Source organism: Lycium ferocissimum, chromosome 12 (assembly GCF_029784015.1).
Source record: "Lycium ferocissimum isolate CSIRO_LF1 chromosome 12, AGI_CSIRO_Lferr_CH_V1, whole genome shotgun sequence".
Taxonomy (NCBI): Eukaryota; Viridiplantae; Streptophyta; class Magnoliopsida; order Solanales; family Solanaceae; genus Lycium; species Lycium ferocissimum.
Window position 1 is genome coordinate 36968196 of NC_081353.1, and position 20829 is coordinate 36989024.

General features: G+C 34.0%; 3 protein-coding genes and 1 pseudogene across 8 annotated transcripts; 1 reads left to right on the forward strand and 3 right to left on the reverse strand.

Annotated features, from left to right (window-relative positions):
* Positions 1-341: 341 nt before the first annotated feature.
* LOC132039024 (uncharacterized) lies at positions 342-6725 on the reverse strand. Of its 3 annotated transcripts, none has more exons than XM_059429558.1 (2): positions 6598-6725; positions 342-1144 (listed from the first exon to the last, which is right to left on the reverse strand). In XM_059429558.1, the coding sequence occupies exon 2, from the start codon at positions 1118-1120 to the stop codon at positions 560-562; it is 561 nt and encodes a 186-aa protein (XP_059285541.1). In that variant the 5' UTR covers positions 1121-1144; positions 6598-6725; the 3' UTR covers positions 342-559. The 3 variants fall into 3 exon arrangements, with proteins under 3 accessions (XP_059285541.1, XP_059285542.1, XP_059285543.1); XM_059429559.1 differs by having other exon boundaries at positions 342-1138; positions 6598-6720; XM_059429560.1 differs by lacking the exon at positions 6598-6725 and adding an exon at positions 2167-2191.
* A 2601-nt stretch (positions 6726-9326) lies between these two features.
* LOC132041010 (zinc finger A20 and AN1 domain-containing stress-associated protein 5-like) lies at positions 9327-10393 on the reverse strand. Of its 2 annotated transcripts, XM_059431741.1 has the most exons (2): positions 10006-10393; positions 9327-9939 (listed from the first exon to the last, which is right to left on the reverse strand). In XM_059431741.1, the coding sequence occupies exons 1-2, from the start codon at positions 10280-10282 to the stop codon at positions 9635-9637; spliced, it is 582 nt and encodes a 193-aa protein (XP_059287724.1). In that variant the 5' UTR covers positions 10283-10393; the 3' UTR covers positions 9327-9634. The 2 variants fall into 2 exon arrangements, with proteins under 2 accessions (XP_059287724.1, XP_059287723.1); XM_059431740.1 differs by having other exon boundaries at positions 9327-10387.
* Positions 10394-14492: 4099 nt separating this feature from the next.
* LOC132040173 (uncharacterized) lies at positions 14493-17907 on the reverse strand. Of its 3 annotated transcripts, XM_059430794.1 has the most exons (4): positions 17672-17907; positions 16352-16472; positions 14970-15789; positions 14493-14840 (listed from the first exon to the last, which is right to left on the reverse strand). In XM_059430794.1, the coding sequence occupies exon 3, from the start codon at positions 15775-15777 to the stop codon at positions 15076-15078; it is 702 nt and encodes a 233-aa protein (XP_059286777.1). In that variant the 5' UTR covers positions 15778-15789; positions 16352-16472; positions 17672-17907; the 3' UTR covers positions 14493-14840; positions 14970-15075. The 3 variants fall into 3 exon arrangements, with proteins under 3 accessions (XP_059286777.1, XP_059286778.1, XP_059286776.1); XM_059430795.1 differs by lacking the exon at positions 16352-16472 and having other exon boundaries at positions 14965-15789; positions 17672-17905; XM_059430793.1 differs by lacking the exon at positions 16352-16472 and having other exon boundaries at positions 17672-17904.
* A 999-nt stretch (positions 17908-18906) lies between these two features.
* LOC132040177 (extensin-2-like) lies at positions 18907-20457 on the forward strand (annotated as a pseudogene).
* The last annotated feature ends 372 nt before the right edge of the window (positions 20458-20829 follow it).

Genomic DNA, 20829 nt, shown 5'->3' on the forward strand with positions numbered 1-20829 from the left:
CTGTAGCTAATCTTGTATGCTGTTAATTGATGCTATTTCTTCAATCCTTTTGTCAATAAGTTAAAGGTGACACATCTGTATTTACAAAATCCTAACGGTAACGGATCACTTTGCACATTTTCTGGTAATACAATGTCACAGCCCTCAAGCACGAGGTTTCTGTGAAATCAAACAGATAAAAGAGTGTCTTTAACAAGGCTTATACTCACAATTTTTCCTGCAACAGCAAAATTATCGTCAATCATATTTAAGGATTTAATAAAACTCAAACTCATTATAGAGTAAACATGTAATTGGGAATTTGGAAGATAAACTGCAAACACGAATTACATGTAATCGACTATAACGAAGTTGTGATGCTTGGAGTTAGAACTTGTGTAAAGTACCTAAAAGTAAAATTCCCATCTAACAATCTCATAATGCAAATTCAGGAAAACATCACTTCTCTCATGCATTTGACTCATAGCCAGAAGTGTTCATCGAAAACCCACTGCTCACCTTCAAAGGAGGGGTCGGATACAAGCGCTAATGAAACCTAATGCAAAGTTAGATTGCTAAATCATGCTGAAATGCCTCTGGAAGATTCAGCTTCAAGGTACTTGCACATCCGTTCCATTACTTCTCTTCCCTTGGCACTGTTTGCCTGAAACTTGTCCACACACTTCTGCTCTATTTTCTCCGCCATTGAAGCCAGTGCTGACAAGGGCTTAATCCTAATACTCGTTTCCTGCTTGCAGACAGTCCATAAATTTGGATTATCTGGATGAGGGTCATATCTAATTTTCTCCTCCACTTCTATGTACTTCTCAAGACTAATGTTTCGAGTGGAAAGTTGCATTGACCGAGAATGGGCATCAACAACAGTTGATTCTACACAGTGGCAGATGTCTTGACCAATGATTTTACGGATGAACCATGGTCCTGGTGCATGGATAGTTATGGCACGAGTAGTATAAAGCTTCCCTGAGCTGGCATCGAGCTTGTGGTTCAATGTGTCAACCTCAAGAATATGTGATAGAGTGCGCTTGTTCTCGGGATCAGCAAACTTACGCCACGATGCTGAAGTGACTCGTTCCCATGGGTGTTTATATGTGTGCTCTTGTGAATATGCTCTGACCATCTCGTGACTTCTGATTTTCTAAACCTGAACAATAGAAACAGTAAGCAAACCATTCAAACAAATGTCCATCGGAAGATATTTTTGGGTTCAAAATTTAGCTTGAAACACTATTCTACCAACACATTTGCTTAAAAGGTACCCAAATTTCCCATTTCACAAGCTCAGCATTATATGAATTACAGTCACGCTATAAATCATCTTATAAAGTTTATCTGCCATGTGACTTACTCCCGACACAACTTTATTGGCATAACATTCTCCAACACTACGGTTTTACGATTTTAGCAAAATATGAACGCTGGCATACTCTCTATAAGATGAGATCTTGTAATGCAACTGTTTAGTATATAGAGAGAGACATATCAAACCTTATTGACATTAACTTATTTGCAGCAGATTGAAAGTTTGAAAGGCACAATTCTTTTGGCTGCAAAATCACTTAACCCATGCTTAACTTCCATGGTATTTAATACTATACGTGCATTAACTTGCAAAGTATCCAATATATTACAGAGAAATAGAACTCATGGAGTTTCCCATTTACCGACTTGACTATGTATAATACTGTATGCTGATCCACTTGCATGCACAATATTCAGCTCCAGTCCCACCCAAAAACCAGAAAAGAAAAGATTTGGCAAAAATAATACAGACATCATAGAGGAGTCCGTCACCAATCAACTGAAAGTTGAAACTAGTAATTCTCCTGCAAGTCCATTGGTTAAGTTAAACCCCCTTTCTCTTCACTCATTTTCCACTCACTCAAACAGCAATGAATATACAGTTAAGTTCTCAAACCTCCTCTCCCCCTCACTCATTTCCACTCACTCACACAACAATGAATATCCACTTATTCATCTTTTGAGAAACACAAAAAATCGCCATTAAAAAGGTAATGTGCCTATCGTGCCATTATAGAATTTATGGAGGATCAAAGAATTAGGTACATACACCCCTTTATCTGTACCATCACTCAAAGCGTTGTAGTAACATTCTATGGTAGAAACATCAAAAGCAACATAATGCTTTGAATGAAACTCAATTACCTTTTCAGGTGAGTATCACACTTGGTGATCCCATTTTCAGCCTTCTAGCAAGAAACACTTCTCAACTTATAACAATCACAAGTACATATTTGAATGTACATATACTAACTTCGTTTATCCAACTTGATACTTAGTGATTAAAAAGACTCTGTGTGTGTGTGTGTGTGAGAGAGAGAGAGAGAGAGCGCCTATAGAAACCAAAAAAGTTCTCAAAAAATATTCATACTCCATATAAAGACACTCAAAAGAAACTTAGTAGGCGTTTGAACATAGATTTAGTTGAAACTTTAAAAAAGAGTTTTTGAGGTTGAAGTTGTGTTTGGACATGCATTTCACTTGAAAAAATTTGTGAGGGGGGAAATTCTTTGAGAAACGCATCTTCAAAAACTAATCAAAACAACTCATTCCAATGTATAACCAAACAACAACAACAACTCCCACACTTCATTACAACAGCTCAAGCAGCTATTTGATGTAAAACATAAGATCAATCCGGCTATAAAGTGACAATTTGATGCCATGAATCTATCTTAGTGGCAAAGACAAACTCCTAAGAAACAACTTAGTTATCTTCACATCTTATCAGCAAAATTAATAGCTGGACATCAGCATTCCAGAAAGAATAAAATCAAAGAACAAATTCAACCAAGAAAACAAAGCGTCTTAAAATATTTCACACCCGTAACAAGACAGTGAAAGAATCGTAAATCCAAGACCATCTTTTTTTATAACCGAGAAATTCCCGAGAGACTATGTCGCACAGTTTGAAATTCGGTAGATAATGGGCCCGCCCCTCTAATTTACTTAAATACCAAGCTTTTGTCTGTGGTAAGGTTCGAACTCGTGACGTGCGCCTAATCCACAAATCACAAGCTGCTATCTTACCACTAGATCAAAGCCCTGGGGGGCTCCAAGACAATCCTTTTAGTAAAAGTTCTTTACAAAAGCTGGAATAGCTACTTCATCTAAATCATGCTTCCACAAATCTGATAATACCAGCCGCTAAGACAAATAATAAGCAAATTCAATTGTTTGATATCAAAATCTACAATCGAGCAAGAACACAAATCAATGACAAATATTCTGAACTGAAAGGGTCTTCAAAAATTCTCACACCCAATTCAAAATGCTAAATCCAAGCCAATTCATATAAAGAATTTCAAATACACCAGCTCAAGCAGTTACCATATGTAAATTATATGTAAATTATGCTTCCACAAATCTGATAATACCAACCACTAAGACAAAAATAAGCCAATTCATTGATATAAAAATCTACAATCAAGCAAGAACACAAATCAAATGTCAAACATTTTGAGCTGAGACTCAAAAAGGTTCTTCAAAAATTCTCAGACACATATCAGAACACTCAACGAAAACACAAACCCAGGATAACTAATGATACCAGCTGCTAAGACAAATAATACGTCAACTCAATCATTTGATATCAAATCTATAATCGAGCATGAGCACAAATCGAATGTCAAAATTCTGAACTGAAACTCAAATGGATCCTAAAAATTCTTCACAACTGTATCAGAACACTCAACGAAAACACAGATTCAGGATCTATGTTACTTGGACTCTTCAAAAATGAACACGGGTGCATGTCGGTTCCTCCAAAAGTAGTGCATTTTTGAAGGATCCGACACGGGTGCGGCATCATTTTTGGAGAGTCCGAGCGACACAGCCCAGGATAACTCATGCTGCCAGCCGCTAAGACAAATAATAAGCAAATTCATTGATATCGAAATCTTCAACCAAGCAAGAACACAAATCAAATGTAAAACATTTTGAACTGAAACTCAAAAGGGTCTTCAAAAATCCTCATACCCACATTAAAACACTCAACAAAAACAAACCCAGGTCAATTTTTATATTAAAAAAATATACCGAGCAGCTACTTAATCTAAATTCTAAACCATGGGTTGGCCAAATCAATATCAATGGCAGACCAAACAAATCACAATTACGATAAATCAATCAAACTACCAATCAACTACAGCTCAATCCTAAAATATTTGGGATCAACACTATCAAAATGTACAACCAAGCAAGAACACGAATCAAATATCAAATATCAAACATCATGAACTGAAACTCAAAAGGCCACATTAAAACACTCAACAAAAACACAAACCCAAGCGAATTTATATAAATAAAAACAATCAAATAAACCAACTCAAGCAGTTATTTTTATAAATCATGGATTGGACAAATTTACTATCAATAGTAGACCAACGAATCACAATTACGATAAATCAATCAGATAAACCAATCAACTAAACCTCAATCCTAAAATATTTGGGATCAACACTATCATTTTTTTAATAATTTTATTCAACCTAGCAAGAACACAAATCAAACGTCACAATTTTGGAACTGAAACTCAAAAGGGACTTCAACTAAACCTCAATCCTAAAATATTTGGGATCACTATCATTTTTTTAATAATTTTATTCAACCTAGCAAGAACACAAATCAAACGTCACAATTTTGGAACTGAAACTCAAAAGGGACTTCAAAAATTCTCACACCAACATCAGTACACTCAACAAAACACAAAAGCAAACTAATTTATACATAAAAAGAAGAAGAAAATTTTTGAATACATCAGCTAATAAAGCAGCTACTTGATCTAAATCATGGATTAGACAAATTTACTATCAGTTGCAGACCAGCAAATCCTAAGTTAATCGGACTCTCCTAAAATGTCGTCGTGTGCATGTCGGATCCTTCACCAGTAGTGTATTTTTGGAGGATCCGACACGGGTGCAGCAACACTTTCGAAGATTCCAAGTAACTTGCAAATCACAATTACAACAAAATCAATCAAGAAAACCAATTAATTACACCCCAAAATCCTAAAACAGGATCCGACACGGGTGCAGCAACACTTTCGAAGATTCCAAGCAACATGCAAATCACAATTACAACAAAATCAATCAAGAAAACCAACTAATTACACCCCAAAATCCTAACACATTTGGAATCAACACTAGGGCAGCCCGGTGCACTAAGCTCCCGCTATGCGTGGGGTCCGGGGAAGGGCCGGACCACAAGGATCTATTGTACGCAGTCTTACCTTGCATTTCTGCAAGAGGCTGTTTCCACGGTTCGAACCCGTGACCTCCTGGTCACATGGCAGCAACTTTACCGGTTACGCCAAGGCTCCCCTTCATTTGGAATCAACACTATCAATTTTTTTTTTTAATTTCATTCTAGGTACTAATGATGATAACAACCGGATGTGGTGCAGCAGATGGGGCTGCTCCTCCCTTAACCAGAGGTCTCAGATTCAAGCACTGTGTATGAAAAAATCATCGGTAGAGAGCGCTTCCCCAGAAATGAGCCCTACGCGGCGTGAATCCTGATATAGTCGGGCTCCAATACGGGTAGCGGACACCGGGAGGCAAGCAAATGAAGGGAGGTATTACCGGCCGACTAACAGAAAAGCAAAGCATCGTAGACTCGGTCAAGTCGCTTATAGAATGCCGACGACTATTTTCCACAACATAAGTGAAGGGGAGAGGGAAGTGAGGCTTAACGAGCTTTGTATGGATCGTACATGGATAGTAGTTGGACTCGGTGACTCTCCCAGGGTTCCCTCATCTCATCTGTGATCTCTAGGAAAAGGATCAAGCTGGCCCTCCTCGGGGGCTCGGCCAAGGAGGTCAACCTCTTTCAAATATACAACATGAATTCTGGCAATGTAGTTGGACTCTCGTGTCGATCCGAATGAATCATCCTTTCCACGCAGGGGCGGATGTAACACCCTGAGCAAAAAATTACAGTGTATATTTAGGGTAAATTTTCTGTGTTCATGTGTTCATGTATATATATTAACTTTTGAACAGCCTGAGCAAATGCAAAAGACTCGCTCAAGTGGTTCAGTTGTTTTTCCGAACACCCTGATTGAAATCCTAGATCCGCCACTGTTTCCACGGAGGTAAATCTTTGCCTGCTAGGCAAGAGGATAGCAAGTTCCAAATTCTGTTCCCGTAGGACATGTATTTCTATTACTATGAAACTCAAAAAAAAAAAAAAAATTGTAACAGATTTTTGAGGTAACTAAAATGAATCTTCAAAAATCCTCACACCCACATCAAAACTCAACAAAAACACAAACCCAAGCCAATTATATAAATTTAAAAAAAAAAAAAAAAAAAAATTAACCAGCTCAAGCAATTATTTTTATAAATCATGGGTTGGAGAAATTAATATCAGTTGCAGATCAGTAAATCAAATCACAATAAAATCAAAAACCAATTTATTACACCCCAAAAGCCTAAAAAAATTTGGGATCAACACTATCAATTTATTTTTTTGTTTTAATTTATAATTACCTTTCGTATTAATACTAATAATGACAAATCAAGAAAGGTGTAAAACAGATTTTTTAAGGTAATAATCAGAGATTAAAAATCTGACCTTTTTATTGGAGAGAGTAATGGGAAACCGCTGTTGCCCTACAAGTGTAGTGGCTTTCCATTATGTTAAAAGAGTTTCTTGTGCTATTTATAGAAACCACTTTTGTCGCTGTGGAAGTTGTACATCCATGAGGTACAACTAGTGAAGCGGAAATGACAGCAATGTGAAATTTTGCTTTTATTGCTTGCCACGTTGACATGAGCTCTTCCTATGACACTATTTGGTAAAAATTTTAAAAAAAAAAAAATATATATATATATATATATATATTTATTAAAATTGAATTAGAAATTATGTTCGGACATGATTTAAAAATAAAAATAAAAAATTAAGTTGTCGTTTCACTTGAAATACTCAAAATTAGTCATTTTCGTAATGGAACCTACTATAGACCTTTGTTGATGTACTCCCTTTGTCCTAATTTATATGACATTCTTTCATTTTAAATCAATCTAAAAAAGAATGACATCTTTTTATATTTAGTAACAATTCAACTTCATAAAACGATTCCTAGCCACATAAATTTCTATGATTTGTTTTAGATCACAAAATTTAAAAATTTTCCTTTATTTCTTAAACTGTGTGCCGAGTCAAATACCTTCATATAAAATGAAAGGGAGGGAGTGCAATATTTCTTATGTGTAATCTCTCCGCTAAAGTACAAGATTATACTATATATGTTATTGTTGTATGTTAACCTAAAGTTTAATCAAGTTAAAATAATAAAATATTTTTTATGGTCAACGAGAAATTCATTTTTTTACTTTGAGGGATTAGGAAATAGTAAGGGCGAGGAATCAACTGAATTAATTCAATACCTATTGCATAAAAACTCTCAGCGACACCATTAAGATTATATGATTTTATGGTGGAATTAATCCAATACCTATTGCCTGAAAAGATTATACGGCTTGTGGAGTCACAAGTTTACTTTGAACAAAACGAAGTATCAAAATTGTATAAGAGTACTCCACATTTTTATTTTATTTGTTATGCCTAGTGAATTGTATTATCAACAAGTAATGTAAGAAGCGTCAAGTGTAACTGTGTTAGACAAAAAAAAAAAAAAAATTAGTATTGAACGGATCCAACGTAGACCAAGTGGATAAGCATTCATATGGGTGTTCATGGGTCGGTTTTGGGTTAAAACCAAAACTAAACCAATCTAGCCAATTTTAAAATTATTAAAACCAAACCAAACTAAATATAATACATATCCATCGGTTTGGTTGTAGTCGGTTTAGTTCGGTTTGGGTTGATTTTTTTATTTTAAGAAAATTAACGGTATTGCTCTCTTTCATGTTTTTTCCTACAATTAAGAGAGAACTATCTATCCTTTTCCAATTTATAATCCATTATTACCCTTTTATTGTGTTAGCTATAGTTTCTCGCATTATAAAGAAAATGTCTTAGGATTTATGATTTAAATTAAGTGAATAAAGTTTATATGAAATACAAAAAATAAACCTAAGTAAATCTCATATAGTTGTTTCTTTGAATAAATGAATTTGAATTCATGAATTTCTTTTTTAAAATCGGCTTAAGGTATAAAATTCATTAGCCTATTAGAGATAAAATAAACTTTTGCTTAAAAATTATATAAATTATTTAAAATATTTATAAAAACTAATATATTGTATATATATAATTATAAAAATTATGTATAAAATTTGTCGGTTCGGTTCGATTTTTTCTTCGATTTACTTTTAGTAAAATCAAAACCAAACCAAATATTATCGATTTTTAAAAATTCAAGACCAAACAAATCCTAACCCAAGTAAATATCAGTCTATTCAATCGATTTGATTTTGATTTTCGGTTTGAATCAATTTTTAACCAAACCGTGAACACCCTACATATGATGAACCATTTATCCATCGATTAAGGATCAATATATGTTTTTATTATGACAATGATAACACATGAGTAGCATCATGCTCTTAAATTCGTGACGATATTACTTAGTTAATTGATTTAATACTCAACTAATCTTTGCAATTATAAACCACACACAATCTATTCAAACGTTGATTCATCAAAATAATACAATACCAATACAACACATACAATACAATACGAGTACGTTATGTTATGAATATAGAAACAATACGTAACAACTATCCAACACAAGGTGTTCGTTACCTGATTTAGAGCCCGTTTGGATTAGCTTATAAGTTGCTTCAGCTTTTTTGAGTGTTTGATTGTCCAGCTTAAAATCATTTTGTGCTTAAAATAAGCTCAAAAAAATAATTAAATCCGTTTAACTTAACTTATCTAAAACAGCTTATAAACTGAAAATATCTTAAAATAAGCCCATCCAAACAGGCTTTTAATACTCCACTTTGCAATTGAAAAAGTCTCTTTAAATAATTTTACGTGTCGAAATGGCATAAGTACAACGCAACAAGCACTAAGAAAAAAAAAATGAAAATGATAATACTCCACTAACTTATTTAAATAACCATCTTTCATCAAAATTTACAACACAACACCCCCACCTTCGAAAATAGCGAAAAGAGAACCTCAGATTTTCCAATTCTAGATTTTTGAGAATTTTTTTTAGCAGCTTTAACAATTGGATTTTCCCTAGCAATAGCTTGATCGTAATTATATAATCATGTCGTAATAATTTTAAACTTCTCATTCATTTTATCCTTAATATGATATATATATATATAACCCATTCTAAACCACAAATTTCTAAAAACTTCCGTGTATAATCCAACTACTTCACATAAATTGATATAATACCCTCATATAAATTAGAATGAAGGGATTACTTCATTTAATAGTCAACTAATCTTTGCAATTAAAATAAAAAGTCTTTTAAAAATAATTTTCTGTGTCGAAATGGCACAAATACAAGGCAGCACTAAGGACAAAGAAAAAAAAAAAAAAAAAAAAAAAGCAAAAACAAATTACCCGCTATCTTATTTAAATAACTTTAAAATAACAACAATACCCCTCATCTTTCCTCAAATTTACAACACAACACCCCCAACCCTTCATTTCCACCACAACACCCCCACCAACTTTTTTAGACCTTGAGAATTTTAGCAGCTTTAACAACTGGATTTTCTCTAGCAATAGCTTCACGACCTGCTGCTTTGTAATCATAACTACAATCATGTCGATCTGAATACCTATGCTCTGAGCAAAAAACTTCACCACATCTGCACCTGAATGGAATCAATCCAACTTTCCTCCTGCAACCTATTCCACAACACCTATTCACTTCTCTCTGCCTTTTTCTACCAATCACTGTATTTTCCTGTGACTTTGCTGACGTGGATCTCGCTTCGTATGTACTAGAAAACTTCAGATCTAATATATCAGAGCTAGGTTTCGATTCACTTGTACTGAAAAGCTTCAGATCTATCCTCTCAGATGAGTTACAGGAAATCTTAGATTTCGATTCGTATGTACTAGAAAACTTCAGATCTATAATATCGGAGCTAGATTTCGATAGCTTTAGATCTATCCTTTCAGGTAGATCGGTAGATCTGGATTCGTTTGAACCGGAAAGGTTGAGATCTGAGATATTTTCTGACCTAGTTGTAACGGAGGGGTGTGGCGGCGGAGGTGGTGGCGGCGCAGGTGTAGGTAGGGTTTGAGAGCATAAAGGATTAATGGAATCTGGAACTTTGAGCTCGGTTTCTTCTTTCTCTCTTTGCTGCGCCGCCATGGTTGATTTCTGGAGAGAGAAAAATTGAAATGGAAATATGGGGGTGTTGGGTTGTGTTTGGATGAGGGGATTTAGAGAGAGAGAAATTGGAGAAAAAAAGGAGAAGTATATTATAAAGGTGGGATTAGAGATTAGAGATAAGAGATAAAGTCGGTAAAAGGTCGGCCATATACTTTATTCATTTACTTATTTTCAAAAATCTATATTATTATATGGATTGATAATAGTATTCAAACTCAAATATACTCCCTCTTTCCTTTTTAATCTGTCTAAAAAAAAATGATACATTTTTTTAGTTGGTAATAATTTAATTTAAAACTTCATCTTTTACGCATAATAAGATGATCTATAACAACATAAGTATTTTTGACTTAGTTTAGACTATAAGATTTAAAAGTCTTCCTTTATTTTTTAAATTCTGTGTCTAGTCAAATTATATCACATAAATTGAAATGGAGGGAGTATGTATTTTTTATTTTTAAAGCAATATATATATATATATATATATATATATATATATATATATATATATATATATATATACTGTCTTGTTATGTGTTACTTGAACCGAGGATTTTTGGAAACAATCTGTCTATCTACATGAGGTATTTCAGATTGTCTTGTTATATGTTACTTGAATCGAGGGTTTTTTGGAAGCAATCTTCCTATCTCCACGAAATACGAGTAAGGTTTGCATACACTTTTATCCTCCCCAGACCCCACTTATAGAAATACACTGAGTATGATATTGTTGGTGTATCATTTATCTTTAGCCTAGTCTCTCTCTCTCTCTTTTTTTTTTTTTTTTTTTTTTTTTTTTTTATATTAAGATTCAGGGAAAAAAAGAAAAAAAAAAATTAAGATTCAAGTAGAAATATTTTTCTTTTTACGAAATTATAAGCTATTTGAGCAGTATGTTTAATGTAGTAATGTGTGTTTCTTTTGTGATTGTAACGTATTATATTTTCTATCTAATCGTGACATTAAATTAAAATTTTCACGTGTGAATAATTTTATTTTCAACTGTTACAATTTAGTTGTAAAACTAGATTACGCAATTCGCGCGAATCATTTGAAATAAAGAAATTTTATGGTCTTGTGAGGAAAAAAGTTAATTCAATTTGACGATGCATGCATCAGATCAATAGATTCATGTTATTACATATCTTATATAGACTAGATAATTGTTGCCTTATATAGACTAGACTAGATAATTGTTGCCCATATTTCTGCACGGGCCCAACATTTTCAATCCTCATATATTGTTTGTGTCAAGTACCACTATTTTAAGTTTTAACTCATATTGTAAAAATAGTTCCGTCGTCACAATATGATAGTAAAGCCTGGTTGATCGTTAGAAGCTTTGATGGATGAGCAAATATTTTTCCTGTCACACATTCTAGCGGATTGTCAGGACTTTAGTACTAATTATGTCTTAATTTTGAAACAAATGGCGCATAAGTTTTGGTGGATGCCCAGAGGTTCGAATGGAAAAAGACTTGCCCCGCTTTATGCAAGTTTGGGCGAATCATCAAGACTTTCATACAAATTGTGTCATAACTTTATTATCAATTGGTCCACAAGATCTTGATGGATCATCAAAAGTTCTGACCAACAATTTATGTTGCGACGTATGTTCATTTCACATTATTTGAGCCTATTTTTTAGTCCATTTTGGCAAAAATTATCTCTTGCAAATTTAGAAGTAATTCAAATTAAACTTTATTTTTATTCCTGATGATAATCTTTTGTTGTCACACAAATGTTCTGACATATTTAAAATTATCAGCTTCAAAAATCTAAAAACTATATATATGTTATGACATATTTTAAACCACAACTTTCCATATGTGTTCCTCTTCGAAATATTATCTGCATTGTAGAACGAAAAACAAAAATAAAACTTACATTTACATGTAATAGTCTAATCAGTTTTGTTTTTTACTTTTTAAATACCTATAGAGGAAATCTAATACCCTACTACCTGGAGAATTATTGGTGGAATAATCTGATATCGCTTAGATAATTTGAGCTGGAGTTAAATTGATTTTATTTGAAGAATAAATGTGGATTAAGTTTGTTATTTTATTTATTTTAGTTCTTTTTGTTGATTTTAAATGTAAAATGCTAGTGGCTTTTAACTTTTGTGAAAAAAATGGTCAAGAAAAATAAAACAATACTATATGCTACATAAGATTAATTTGAAACATTTGTGTGCGTGTATGAATAGCAAAGAGAGTGAAAAAGTGAATATGTTGTCAATGAAAGGCAATGAATGGGGGGAATACGGGGTCAGTTGTGAGGCCTTGCGGTTAATGAATGAGTGATGAAGTATGACATAAGCAGAAGGGCAATTTTGTCAAGACATACAAAAGTCTATACAGAAGCTACAGTAACATTCTGTTTTGGCCAATTATATTATTCCAATTTAACTGAAATTACCAAATTACCCCTTGGAAGATGATCCTGCCCCGAACTCACTCTTCTATATAATTAATAAAATAAAAAATATATAGTAGAAACTCTTACTAATCACCTTAATCATAGTTAGTCTACAATCATTTTACACATGCTAGAAAAGAAAAAGAACCAAAGAAAAGGGAAGTTTCAATCCTATGTCTATTCATTTACATTGAATAGTCCATGTATAATACTGTCATATACAGTAATTACTACGTCCTCAACCTCAAAAAAACGAATTGAAATTGAAGCAGATGCATGTATCTGGTGTAATTTTTTCATCTGGTACAAGAATTTTATGATATAACAGTAGTAAGGCCGTAAAACAATAATCTTGAACATGTTCAGGAGTCTGGATAAAAATCTGTGAAATCAACGGTCATAAATCACACGACTCGTGAATATAGTTCAGTGCAAGTACGAGTGTCTTCGAGGTTCTTGACCTCAATATTCAGAAACCTTTTTGGCTGTTGTTTTCGGCATTTAGCCTCTCTTATTTCCCAAGCTACATTCCCAGATATTGGCCTTTTTTCTCTACCCTTAATACAAACATGAAAATGTTTCATATTGGTCACAGAGCAAATGTGAATCTATATTTGTTTCAACTTGTTCTCCAGAAAGCTTACCAGAAAAAGCAAAAACTTGTAATTTCTAAGTTTCTAAAAACGTAGTAGGCATTTGGACAATATTTGGTCAACAACAACATCCCAATTGTGCCATCCTGCAAGTAAGTGCAGGTAGGATGTATCTTACCCCTACCTTTACTACGGTGTAGAGGTTGTTTCTATAGACATCTCTCCAAAAAAAGTGTAATCAAAGCATGACAGAAAGGAAGCAAACTGCAAAGAGTATTTGGAAGTTGAAAAAAGAAAATTTGGAAGTTGATCAGATTTAAGTATTTAACCATCACAGGCTGCAAACTAACACATTGCTTTGGCAATTATTATACCAAACAAACAAGCATCTTATTTGCAGAAAATAATTAATTACCCTGGTTAGTATTTTAATTAATTACCCTGGTTAGTATTTACTTCTCATCATGATATTCTCTATAAACTTTAGACACTATAAACTAGCACAGTAACCATTCATAATTAATATTAGGAGTCTTATCTGAGAAATCAAAAAGAGAACAAACTGCCTCAGAACTAAAGGCTCTTTTTGCTTTTTCAGACAAATACATCTATCTTCGCTCTCTGATATTAATGGTTTCTCTTTTACATTTCACCACTCAAATGACTAAATCTTATGGTAAATACAATCTGTAAAGCGAGTCTGGCTCTTTCTGAAGAGTTAGGGCTCGGATGCTAGACATTCCCGATGGCTTGATACGAATGCCAAAAGTCCTGAACTGCAGAAAAGCTCTAGGGAAGAAAACCTTCCTACATCATCCAATTCAGAACAAAATAATTTTTGCCTTTCTCAAACAAAAGATAAGGTTACAAACTTACAAAGCATTTTAGACTATTCCACTATTTTCTCCAGCTGGATCTACTCTTCTTTTTATTGTTCGGCCTGAAATACTTCTTTAGTAGATAGAGGCTTTTGAAAGGGCTAGAAATTTTCAGAACAACAACATACCAATGTAATCCCACAAGTGGGATCCGAAGAGGATAGGATGTACGTAGACCTTACCCCTACCTTTGTGAGGTAGAGGGGCTGTTTCCAATAGACCCTCGGCTCAAAGAAATGATATCGACACAGGATTGCAAGAAAAATAAGATGGCAAAATACTAAGATACAAAACAAATGAAGCAACGGGTTAGAAATTTTCATCTACATGGATATAGGCTATCCAAATTCAGCACAACGGGATCAAAATGCAGTAAGAAAATTAGTGAATTAATAAGACGCAAACCAACCAGTCATCCAGATAATATCCACCCAAACATATTCATGAACTGATTCTTTAGTATTGCCAGATATTAATGTGCACTAGCTTGTTGCAAACAGAGCAGATTATGGAAGCAAATTATTCAATAATAGTGTATAGAAGCGAGCTACAGTTGTAAGCATCAAATCCGGTACTTGATAAAGTTGAGTATGAATCAGCTTTTCTGATGATCCATTTGAATAAAGACAACAAACCCCCATCCACCTGAACAACATTATCACAAAAACGGAAAGCAATTCAATTTTTCACATTTCTATGTATTGCTTCAAACTAACCATGTGACAACAAGTGGACTTCATCGAAACAAAGTGAAAGAATAGAAGACAACCTTACCACATCCAGCGGATGAACTTCCTCCATTATCTGCAATGCTATTTAACAGCCAGAGACATGTTCCTTAACGGACAATCAATGAAATTGCAAAATGAGACCCTTTTTGCTAATTCCTAACCATTTTTGTCCAATAATTTAAATTCTTTAGCTCCAACTGGCTATCAGAATCTCGCCAAAATTTGATAATATGAAGGCTCTCTTCTTCAGTTGATCTCTGAAGGATAATTCGAGACGCATAACCCTTCTTTCTCATCTCAAGACATATTTCTGAGGGGTTATTAGCAGTAAGCGTGACCATATATAACCAGCCCCTATCTGACAAAAGATTGTCAGCAGCAGGCAGTATTTTATCAATAACACTTCGACCATTCTCCCCTCCAGCCCACGCAGACATAATGCCTTCACAACCAACTTCGTCTTCAGGCGTAGGAACATAAGGAGGGTTCACAACCAGCACATCAACGGACCCCGCCAATCTCTTCTCAAGTCCGGATGTAATATCCGTGTTTACCAACTCTGCATAAACCCCGTGAGCATCCATGGTCTCGCGAGTCACCTTTATAGCATGAGGGTTAATGTCCGTTGCTATATAGTATGGAACAAATTCTTCGTCTCCAAGCATAACTGCAAGTGAAGTAATAACGTATCCACTGCCACAACCAATTTCCATACAAATTGAGGGATGGTGTTGTAATAAGTTAGTTCGATCGGCTAATAATGCATCGACTAATGCAAATGAATCATCACATGGTTCGTAAACCTCAGGATGTGAACTCACAAGTGGGATTTTGGCAGTTCTTGAAAGCATCTTAGATAAATCCTGCCAAATCAAAACGAGCTCATAAGGCCTTTATCCTTCAAATTGGAGAATATGTATAGACTAAACTTGAATAAGTTTTAGGCATACACAAACACAAGAACACGTCTACATTAGTTTATCATACTAGTTTTAGCCATACACAAACACCAAAACACGGCTACATTAGTTTATCACACTAATAGCCTCTTTGGCCAAGCTTATTTTTCCCCAAAAGTGCTATTGTAAAAAAGTGAGGTGTTTGGCCAAGCTTTTGATAGAAAATAAGTGCTTCTGGGGAGTAGCAAAAGCAGTTTTTCAGAAGCTAAAAAAAAAGCTTTTGCCCAAAAGCACTTTTGAGAAAAATACACTTAGAAACACTTTTTAAAAGCTTGGCCAAAGACTAATTGCTACTCAAAAGTGTTTTTTAAGTTAATTGGCCAAACACAAACTGTTTTTTCACCAAAAGTACTTTTTTGAAAAGCACTTTTCAAAATAAGTTGATTATAGAAGCTTCGCCAAACAGGCTATAAGGATGTACTCATTACATCAAAGTAGTAGTAGATTTAGTGTATTTTACACTCACTGGCTCAGAAATTCTACACCCGTCTCTATAAGTACGGACAGTTTCAAAGCCGATGCGAGAGCTCAGCTTAACTTAGAAAACACAAAGAAACTTCAAGCCCTATCAAACTGTTGTTTTCAAACTAAGCAGCAAAATGATCAGCCAATTGAGGTTCAAACAGTCGAGACGACAACTTCAGAATCACAAAATTCATAGGTTTGAATTCAAGATGAATAAAAAAGTAAAACTTGGAATCCAATAAACATACAATTTGATACCAACAGTTAGTATTTCATTCAATCTTGAATTATGGGTCAATACAAGTAGAACAAAAATGCAAACTTGGTATCCAATGTACATGCTATTTGATAGCTAAAACTGGAATCTGATTCAGTCTTGATATATGGGTGTGGATTCAATTTGAATAAAAAGGTAAACTTGTTCAATTCAAGCTGAATGAAAAAAGTGAACTTGATACCTAAAACAAGAATTTGATACAGTCCTGATATATGGTGTGTGTTCAACTTGAATAAAAAAGTAAACTTGGTACTACTCAAACATAAATTTGATACAAACAATTAGAATTTCATTAAATCTTAATTTATGAGTCAATACAAGCTGAATGAGAAAAAGTGAACTTGGTATTCAATGTACAAGCAATTTTATACTCCCTCCGGATAAAAAAGAGTTTCCACTTAGCAAATCAAGAAAGAATTAACCTTATCTTTCCAAATTTACCCCTATTAAGTGTTATGTGATCAAATCTCAACACATATTTAATTAGGGGCAATTTAGTCAAATTACCTATTTTTATCTAGGAGTTAGTATTTTTTTAAGACGTGTGCAAATGGCTAAGTGGACACTCTTTTTATCCGGAGGGAGTACCTAAAACTAGAACTTTATTCAGTCTTGATATATGGGTATGCATTAAATTTGAATAAAAAGGTAATCTTGATACTCCACAAACATAAATTTGATACAAACAATTAGAATTTGATCAATCTTGATTAATGGGCCAATACAAGTTGAATAAAAATGCAAACTTGGTATTCAATGTACATGCAATTTGATACCTAAAACAAGAATTTGATTCATTCTTGATATATAAGTGTGCATTCAATTTGCATAAAAAAGTAAACTTTCTACTCAACAAACATAAAATTTTGATACAAACAACTAGATATTTGATTTCAGCCTTAATTTATGGGTCAATACAAGCTGAATGATTTAATGTAAATGCAATTTGATACCTAAAACAAGAATTTGATACAGTCTTGATATATGGGGTATGCATTCAATTTGAATAAAAATGTAAACTTGGTACTCAATAAAATTTGATACCTGTAATTAGTATTGGATTCAGCTAAGAACTGAAACTTTCAGTATTTGATGAAATTAACTATGCAAAAATAAATCTATGGAAGTTACCAGTAACAAAAAAATTGTGAAAAATCTTGAAGAAAAAAAAAAAAAATTGGTTCTTTGAACTGAAGAAAGAACGGCGATTGAAGAAGAGGAAAGGGGAAAATATGACTCTTCTTGAAAAATAGGTTATTATCATATGTACATCCTGAAGTTTGGAAAAGGGTCACTTATCCCCCTGAATTGGAATTTCTTTTTAAGAGAAAATTACATCTATGTTAATTAAGCCAAGAATGCTATCATAATTGACGCATTTTTTTAATTCTTACAAAAAATGACCCAAACTTTTTTTTTTCTCTCTCTGTGTACCTTCTTATATGTTAGTATAAGTATCTGTATATGTTGGTATATTTTGGACTATTTTTTATAATATAAGTTTTTTTTTTTTTTTTTTGCAATAGAAGTGACTAATTTGTATATTTCTAAAAAATTTCCTTTTTTTTTTTTTTTTATGGGACCTTAAAACTTCTTTAAAAAAAAAAAAAAGGAAACAAAAGTTTGGATTTAGATTTGGTTAATGGCAGAAGTAGCAGAGAAGAAAAAGAAGAATATTGAATTAATGGATTTATTTTGGTTAGTGGGTCGGGTTAAATTCTTTTAAATTGGTGACTACATTTAATTGTGAAAAAAATGTTCACGTAGGTGTCACGTAGGAAAATTTAGGTGAGGACATGAGATTTGACGGATGAGGGGTAAATATAGCCTCAAAGTAGGATGGCAAGGACAAATGTGTTGAAAAAGTATAAAGAACGACAAATATAACTTATTTTTTAGAGTACAGGAGCAAATCTGACCATTTTCCGATAATTTTATTATTGTTGTTGTTTAGTTTCTTGGTTAAATGTTAAAAAAAAAAAAAAAAAAAAAAAAAAGAAGAAGTTGAAACACACATCAAAGAGTTTCCAGCAAATCCACAAACCATTTTTTTGAAAGTCAATCAAAGTTATGATTTAATTTTTTAATAAAATAAGTGAGCCAAGCAAAGATGTTATGTTCATGGCCTCCCATTAACTCAAGATGTTAGTGGAACAGCATTAACCAAAAAATTGGGGAAATCTCAGATGTGTTTGGATTATTTTAAGCATCAAATCATCAAGTCACTTTCTTAGTTTAGGCTATATAAATTCCTGGTTAGTCCATTCTGAAATACACAAGAAAAAGAAAAACAAATCATCTAGCCTTAGAATCCAAATCTTCTCAATGGGTAGCCAAATGAAGAAGCAATGGCCTCAATTTGCTTGTGCTTTGGCATTTTTCTTGATTGCAACTTGCACTATGGCATATACACCTAATTCTTATGAATCACCAACTTCAACATACAATAAAGTACCAACCACAGTAGCCAAAAGTGACGACTACAAGGTACCCTCAGTGCCTGAAAAGGAATACAAGGCACCATCTTTACCAAAGAATGATTACTACAAGAAACAATCAGTTCCAGAAGATAGCTACAAGAAGGTGCCAACTGTTCCAAAGGTACCCTCGATACCTAAAGAGGAATATAAGGCGCCATCTTTGCCAAAAAATGACTACTACAAGAAGCCATCAGTTCCAGAAGATAACTACAAGAAGGTGCCATCAGTTCCAGAGGTACCCTCAGTGCCTAAACCGGAATACAGGACTCCATCTTTGCCAAAGAATGACTACTACAAGAAGCCATCGATTCCGGAAGATAACTACTGAGAAGGTGCCATCTATTCCGAAGGTACCCCGATTACTACCGGAATACAGGACTCCATCTTTGCGAAAGAATGACTACTACAAGAAGCCATCAGTTCCAGAAGATAACTACAAAAAGGTGCCATATGTTCCAAAGGTACCCTCAGTGCCTAAACCGGAATACAAGGCTCCATCTTTGCTAAATAATGACTACTACAAGAAGCCATCAGTTCCAAAAGATAACTACAAAAAGGTGCCATATGTTCCAAAGGTACCCTTAGTGCCTAAACCGGAATACAAGACTCCATCTTTGCCAAAGAATGACTACTACAAGAAGCCGTCAGTTCCAGAAAATAACTACCATAAGATGCCATCTGTTCCAAAGGTACCCTCAGTGCCTAAACCAGAATACAAGGTTCCCTCTTTGCCAAAGAATGACAACTACAAAAAACCATCAGTTCCAGAAGATAACTACAAGAAGGTGCCATATGTTCCAAAGGTACCCTCAGTGCCTAAACCGGAATACAAAGCTCCATCTTTGCCAAAGAATGACTACTATAAGAAGCCATCAGTTCCAGAAGATAACTACAAGAAGGTGCCATATGTTCCAAAGGTACCCTCAGTGCCTAAACCGGAATACAAAGCTCCATCTTTGCCAAAGAATGACTACTATAAGAAGCCATCAGCTTCTCCTCCACCACCTTACTACTACAATTCACCCCCTCCTCCTTCTCCATCACCACCACCTCCTTACCATTATTAATCATCCTCGACTCCTCCATCACCACCTCCTCCATATTATTAAAGTTTCATCCTTCATGTTCAACTTGTTTCAAGGAAGTTCTCCTCCAGGTCAACATATATAAACCGTAGGGTTCTCATATATGAGTTCCAAGGCATGATATCAAAATTTGTAATTCTTTATTTGTTGTTCTTTTCTTTTCCTTCCTCGGCTGGCAATTGTTTTGTCACTTAATTATCTTATATTGTATTTGAATGTTTCCAGAGAATTATTTCAATTGAATAGAAGTTCCTTTTATGGAGAATATATGTATTTTCATCTATTGTTCCAGCAGTTGCCAATTTCGTCATATAAATTTAATAGCATGTAAGACACTGGAATATAACAACCATCAGAATTTCAAACTATTTATAGTAAGGATTGGGTGATCCCAAGAGTAGGGTGGGCATTCCATGTTACTAAAACAGCAAACAAAAGAGAGAAAACAATAAAGTTGGAGACGTTACAAATCATAACTTTTATAAGTGCCATTGAGTTACTTTTGTCCAGTAAAATTAATACCCTCCTTTTTTCTTTGGGCTCATTTTGTTTTTAAGTTACATCATTGACAGCCATGGATAATTTTGATCAGATAAAGAGCTGCCGGGAGATGAATGTTACTTAAAATGTTTCACTA